Genomic DNA, 7,327 nt, shown 5'->3' with positions numbered 1-7,327 from the left:
TAAACTCTTTCTTTGTGCAAACATTACAAAGTGGTTTCATAGTTTTAAGGCAGCTCATTTTGCTTTTTCCTTCCTACTACCCCTACTTAGCAGAATAGTGTTTAACTGACAACAGCAGGTATAAACAAAAAATATTACTGAAAACTAAGTCTTGTTGACTTCGGGGGGAGGGGGGAGAATCATAGTGTGTCCAGCTATGTAAGATAAAATAGATGGGTACTACAAATGCCAAATTTTAACAACAACCAACCAAAAATCCAAAACAAAACAAAAACAACCCTGTCCCCCAAGATGAATAGTTTAAACAACTCCATGGGGAAGGTAAAGGTTTTTTTGAACTTTCCTTTTTCTATAACACGAGAAAAACAGACTTCAGTACAAAATTCTAGTATTAGTGTTTTTATTACTTACTCTCATTGCATTATTTGAAGAAAACAGCATTGAATATTTTTACTTCAGAGAAGCATTACTTGATGTTACAAGAATTTATATTTAGTTTATTAAACTAACATTATTACAACCTCAAAGGTGGGACTATAGGAAGTTTCAGAACCTGTTTCTTGTCTCTTAAAACAGTTTTTCACATATGAAACTCCATTGATTTTATCAGATTTGCAGTGGCATGTTTGCAGATAAGTGTTTGCTGGTTTTTTTGGCTTGTTTGATCTTAATGCAATTATTTCAAGAAAATATTCATCTTGTTAACATATTACCACTTTAGTTGTTAGCTAACCACCACAGCAGTTCATTTCCTCATAAATATTTAACATAATAAAAAAAGTCCCTTGGGCCCTAACACTTTTGACACTTGTATAATCTAAAACAAATCCTCCCACTTTTTAAATCAAACAGACCATGTTACACACACAGTTGGCTAACTATTTACAAAGCACCCAATTAAATTCTGCTTAATTCTCCCACTGTCTGAAAATCCCACCTCACTGGTGCGTGAACTACTGAGCACACAAAATGCATAACTTTCTCATAGCTCGGACATTACTTTATAGACTGTAAAACTTTATTGTACATAAGACTGCTATAAAATGAACTCATCCATTAAGCAACACGTATAAGAAAGTGAAGCAATTGTATAAATTTAGAGGATTGAAGAAATAAGCAGAAGAATCACAGTACAAAGACACGTAAATCTAGTTTAATGTTCACATGTAGAATTTACACATCACAGAGATTAAACAGGATTTTAACTTAACATAGCTGCAATGAAATGAAACTCATTTTGTATTAGAAAAATAATCTTGATGCAGTTATCTGATTTTTGGTCTACTTAAAGTTCATTTTAAGATGGATTTACATCACTGATCATAATGACTTTGCTTGTGTGCTTTTCCACAATCCCATATCAATATTCTTTGGACGAAACAGTAACTGTTCATTTGTTAATGGTTTGCCCTTTGGTTCCAAGCAGAGAACTGTGTTCACTTTTTAACTGTAATATGCTATAAGAATGAAAGTTTGTGACAATAAACCTTTTGCTGTTAAAAGAAGTTCCACAGTAAGTTTCTTGATTTTGATGCAACAGCAGATTTTACAAAAGCTGATTAAAGACCTAAAGCATTGGCCTTCGATATGAAAAAGTAGATAGAATTTGTTTTTCCAATCTCAGTAAAAAAACACTGTCTTAACACTACTTGTATATAATGCACTAAAAACCCTTGTGCCTAATTGACAAAAGTGTAGTTTCAAAATGTATAATACAATTACCAACATTTTAATCTAGATTGAAGAAAACACGTTTGTATGGACTCAACACGAGTTTATTTGCAATTAGACATCTCATGCAATCATGCAGGACCACTAGCTATAGCTGTAACTTCCAAGACACTGGGCAAAAACCTTAACTGTCAAGATATTTTCATATTAACAGCTCTGTACCTGAGCTGTAAATAATGTTCTAAAGAAATATTCCCGCACATTAAAAAAAACATACACACCTTTATAATATTTACAAAAAATATTTAATTAAAAATATTTTATAATTACAGTAGTCTATTAAAGCATATACTTTTCTCACTTACACTTATAGAACATCTCTATATATACACAGTATGAAATGTCACTCATATATCTATACAATATGTAACATTCCTGCAGGGAGAAGAAAGTTCCCTGGGCCCCAATAAAATCATCTATTTTAAACAATAGATGTCAAATATATCTACAATGCTCTGGTAGATTAGTAAAGCTTCAAAAATTCAGCTGCTCGGTCCCTTACAGTTATACTTCTAAAGTTTGATTTACTCTCGATCTTCTATCCAACAGAAGAGCCACACTTTTCTGCTTAAGTTTTAAGTCTCCTCTCACCAAAATAAACAAACAATTCACATCTGATATAAAATGCACAGGAAAAAAAGACATGTTTAAAATGCTATGAACGTGCAAAACGGTGAAAGGTTCTCTCTCAGAAGGAAACATGGAAACGATTCTGGGGTTGAATTATTTTTTCCTCTCATCTGATGGCTGATATTTCTTTTTCCCCCTCCCTCTCTAATGTGTTTTTCTCTGCTCCTCTGGCTCTGGATCTGCCTGCTGCACACCTGTGGAAGAGGAATGAATAGAGGGGGTGTGTGAACCGTTTTTGCTCCAGACTGAGTGGCGCCACCAACAAAACACAAGACATGCTTGATCAACAACCCAAAACAAACCAGGTCAAACAACAACCTCAGCTCCCATGCTAGGCCAAAACAGAGGAATACACAGCTGCAAGCCCCAGTGATAAGCGCTTGACACAGGGGGTTTAAATAATAATAATAAAACAGACCCCCTGCAAACCTTGTTTGCTCAATCCAGACCCCATTTCTGCACTCCAGATGAGACAGAAAGGAAAGACAGTCTCAATGCTAGGAAAAGAGACTTCCTTTAGAAAAGAATGTAGGTGCACTCAGGTCAGAGAGACACTAGTGCTTCTAGAATAATACATTATTCATGCATTTAATGGAGAACAAATTAACTCCTAAGGAATGTGCAGGACTCCAACCCGTTTTTAAAAAGAGCTAGCTGAAACATTTACAGTGCAAAGGGCACTGGTGTCACAATACTACAGATGGCAGAGATGCAGCCTTTTCTCTAGATCCCCAATAATTAATTGAGACTCACCTTGAGAGTGCAGTTCAGCGGCACAGAATACTGTCCCCCTGCTTGTTAACAGCGCCAGCCTGCACAACAAAACACCAGTAAAAAAAAAATGAGTGCAAATAATTAGCTCGGCCATGATAACTGTGCGTGTGTCTGGATCACACAGACGGGCAGAGACCAGCCTAGAGAGGTGAGAAGCTCCACAATGGAGAGCGGAAGCCACAAGGACTGCCAGCCTGGGCCAGCCAAGTCCTACCGCACACAGATCAGTGCACCCGACAGCAGGTTGCTAGATTCTCAGTGTGACACCTCCTGGCTCCGACACAGGCAGGGACACCAGGGCCTGCTGAGTGTCACATTCCGAGCACACAGTCGGACCCGTCGCCCAGGCACCGCCGGCTGGAGAGGTTTCCTTCTATCCCTCAGAAGCAAACGCCTTCTGCTGCTAAGGGTGGATCCCGGAGAAGAAAGATCCTTCCCGCTCCCACGCACAGACATTTATTTGTTATATACATAAGGGTTTATATACATATATAAAGATTTCAGGGTGTGTGTGTATATATATATATATATATATATATATATACACACACACACCCTGAAACAGTTAAATGTGCACATTCCCTTTATGCGTTTATATCAGCTATAGTACCCTTAAGTGTGTACAGAATCATTGTACGGATTCCTGTGTGTGTACACACATTAGCTATACTTCCCTGAGTGGCTATAACTATACAGCAAGTACAGTGAGGGTATATGTGTGTGCGTATATCTATACACACACAAGCTCATCATTGTATGCCCCGGTATAGAGTGTGTGCATCTACAGACGGGTGTGTGAGATGCACACACTCAATGGATCACACAACGGAAGTATGCAGTACAGTGCCTATAGGTGCATACTTGCGGACAGATCCTGCTCGCACTAAAGTCAATGGCACGACTCCGGTGGAGCAGATCGGGTCTCAGGGCGCCCGTAGAACACACACACGGATACCGTGTAGCATTCACACGCCTAAAGGGACTCTCTGTCGACGCCGGTGGTTGCAGAGACACAGGGGGTCTGGGGTACCCTGGCCACACACCCTTCAGGGAGTGCACAGTACGAGCCCTGCATTCCCTAGCCGGCTGGCCAATGCTACACGTACATATTCCTGCCCAGCGTGGGCTAGCCCGGCCAGGGCAGCGCCTCGCGTTTTCCCTGCCATGGCGCTTACCGGGTCGGTGTTGAGAGCTGTAAGCGGGGTCCGGGGAGTGGTTGCGGGACAGCTCCCTGGGTGCAGCGGAGGTGGCTGCTGTTGCTGCTGCCTGAGCAGAGCCGGGTGCGTCTCCAGAGCCAGCTGCAGGTCGAGGATGTAGTCGATGACATGCTGCAGGATCTCCACTTTGCTGACCCGCTTATTGGGCGGGATGGTGGGCACTAGCTTCCGGAGCCGGCTGTAACAGTCATTCATATCGCACTGCAGGCACAGCGACGCCGGCTCCTCGCCCGACGGGGCCCCCTTGCAGCCGTGTTCGGCCAGGCAGCGCAGAGCCAACTGCCCGCCTCCGCCACCTCCTCCTCCGCCGCCGCCTCCTCCAGCGCCCCCGCAGCAGCCCGCCTGTGCCTTCCTGCTGGGGTGGCGGACGGGACTGACCGCTTTCATGGTGCACAAGGAGCGATCCCCTCGGGCACCGATGCACACCGCGTACCGCCCGCAATGCAACAAGCGCAAGAGGCAGCGCTCAGCCAACGCAGCGATCCCTTCCTAAAGCAACCAAGGAGGGGCAGCCCGTCTCTGGATACAATCTCCGGGCTCTGCCAGAGGGGATGCCAGACCGTGCAAAGAAAATCCCACCACCACCCAGGCTAGTCATTCGCTACCCTTCCCCTCCGCTCGCACTAGAGCCCAGCCGCCTCTGCTCAGCCCGGCTTGCAGCGCCGCCCTGTATATATATAGCACGGGGTACAGACAGGCGGGGCTCGCGCTCCGGGGCCCGGGGAAAGGAGGAGGCAAGAGGCGCGCGGGGGAGGGGAAATGTGTGCAAAGGAGAGGGGAGGAGGGGGTGCGGAGCGCCGCGCTTTGGCCAATCACCGCCGCCTCCTCCCTCCATGGAACGCCGCTCTGGCCAATGGCGAGGACGCTCCATTCCGTCAATGCTGTGGGGTCTAGGGCTGGGGAGACTGCTGAACCCAAGGGAGCGGAGGGAGGAGGAGAGCGAGAGAAGTTCCTAGCAAGGAAGAACTGCGGGAATGCGAATGGAATTCACTCTCCTGAATGAGGCTGCTGAATCCTGCCATTCCCATCGGCACCCGGAGCACTCACAACTGGCTGTGCCAGCAGCAGGCATCCCCTCCTCTGATCTATCCTTGAAGCCTGCAAGGAGTAATTGGAGATTGTTAATGTCATTTTACCGTACACACTTTTTTTTGCTGTCTATTTATTCTTCTGACTGCTTAATCATCGCCAGCAAATATTTCTACCACTGGCAGAGGTGGGGATGCTGTTTGCAATGTCTAGCCTCATTCAATGTATTTTTTTAACCTTTCACTGCTTTCCTGCCCCTACCCGTAGACACACACAGTCTTTTGAGGGATGTTGATTTAAAGAAAAAAATAATCCGAATTTGAGTGCGGGCGGAGTGGCGGGGGGGCAGGAGATCAGGAAAAGCAATTGCTGTGGAACATTAAATTAGAGCACATCACTATTAAAAATTCATGGACATGGAGTATTTAAAATTCCTCTATGACATATAATATTAATCCATTTTATGTAAAATTCATACCTGTAACTTAATTTGGTCCATTAATGCATCAGATCACGTATTAGTAAATGTATCATGTTTTAAATATGATGCTAGAAATGTCCAGAGTTCTGTACTTTGAGACAGCACATTAAAATTAACAGGCACATACTCCAGAGTCCTGCTTAGGTCGTTGTGTGGTGGATTGCAGCCTTTTAATTTAATAATGCCTTGCTTAAACTTTCTATTAACTCCTCGTGAGGATTCAGAACAGATGCAGGTGAACTGAACATTAGAATAAGAAATAAAAGGCACAATCTGCAACTCATACAAACAGTCCTTACTCCTTACCCACTCCTTACTACATGCATGCGATGAAGTGGGTATTCACCCATGAAAGCTCATGCTCCAAAACGTTTGTTAGTCTATAAGGTGCCACAGGACTCTTTGCTGCTTTTACAGATCCAGACTAACATGGCTACCCCTCTGATACTCCTTACCCATGTAAACTGTCTCAGTGATTTCAATAGAACTATTTACTTGAGTACAGTGCTTCTTGAATGAGCAAGGGCTGCAAGACTGGTGAGTAAAATCTAAAAGAAGAAAAGAAATTCATAGTTAACAGTGATTGATGATTGCATGCCCCCACCACACCTAGTCACAGAGTGATGTACAAAGGATACAGAGGGAAACAGTTAAGCCTAGAACCTTGAATGGGAGGGGGTTAGCTCATCCTTTCATAACAGTATAAAGAGTGCATATTTAGGTCTTTTCCACCCCTAAAAGGTACAATATAAGTCACCAATCCTGCAAAGACTTATGCACATTCTTAACTTTACACACTATGAGTAGTGTGTACAATGGGGCTACTTACAGGGCATAAAATTAAGCACCTGTTTAAATCTTTGTAGGACTGGGGTCTAAATTAGCGAGCTAAACAGTGACCATGTCATGACAGGCGTATTGTCATCAGCTATATACTTTAAGAGCCTGTTCTGCTATGCCTTACACTGGTTTTACACTGTGAAACACCATGAACTTTAGTGAAGTTACTCCTGATTTTCATCAGTGTGATACATCAGGCCCTAAGTTATAATTATGCCTGGTTTATTCCCCAGACTCTTGATGAGATGGATAGACTTCCATTTATTTTTCATTTTCAGAAAAATAATCTGTAGACAGTATTAAGTATGTGGACTAAAATCTTGCTGATCTGATCTTAATTAAAATCTCTGTGAAACTAGGTGCATTATAGAATTTAATTGGTCTATTTGTATAGAATCAGAGCTGATCTTACCTCACTGAAAATTTGTGGGAAACCCTAGAATGTAACCATTTCTCCTGGAGGCAATCTGATGTAAACAGATGTGTATATATAATAAACCCCATTGACATCATGGAAATTCTATTGAGACTGATTTGGGTCCTAAAGATTAGTCAATATTTTTGGAAATCTATGATATCTTGATATGTTACAGATCTAGTTCTTCATCAGTCTACTTCTGTAACT

At 42.8% G+C, this 7,327-nt stretch overlaps 1 protein-coding gene across 1 annotated transcript; it reads right to left on the bottom strand.

The window, feature by feature from the left end:
- Positions 1–443: 443 nt before the first annotated feature.
- On the bottom strand, positions 444–4,987 carry ID4 (inhibitor of DNA binding 4, HLH protein). The gene is made up of 3 exons (XM_039521589.1): positions 4,311–4,987; positions 3,115–3,173; positions 444–2,555 (listed from the first exon to the last, which is right to left on the bottom strand). Exons 1-2 carry the CDS (start codon positions 4,737–4,739, stop codon positions 3,129–3,131), a joined length of 474 nt encoding a protein of 157 aa, XP_039377523.1. The 5' UTR covers positions 4,740–4,987; the 3' UTR covers positions 444–2,555; positions 3,115–3,128.
- Between the last annotated feature and the right edge of the window lie 2,340 nt (positions 4,988–7,327).

Source organism: Mauremys reevesii, linkage group 2 (genome assembly GCF_016161935.1).
Source record: "Mauremys reevesii isolate NIE-2019 linkage group 2, ASM1616193v1, whole genome shotgun sequence".
NCBI classification, from domain to species: Eukaryota; Metazoa; Chordata; order Testudines; family Geoemydidae; genus Mauremys; species Mauremys reevesii.
The sequence above is the reverse complement of the archived record's forward strand: the minus strand, read 5'-3'. Positions and strand labels throughout refer to the sequence as shown.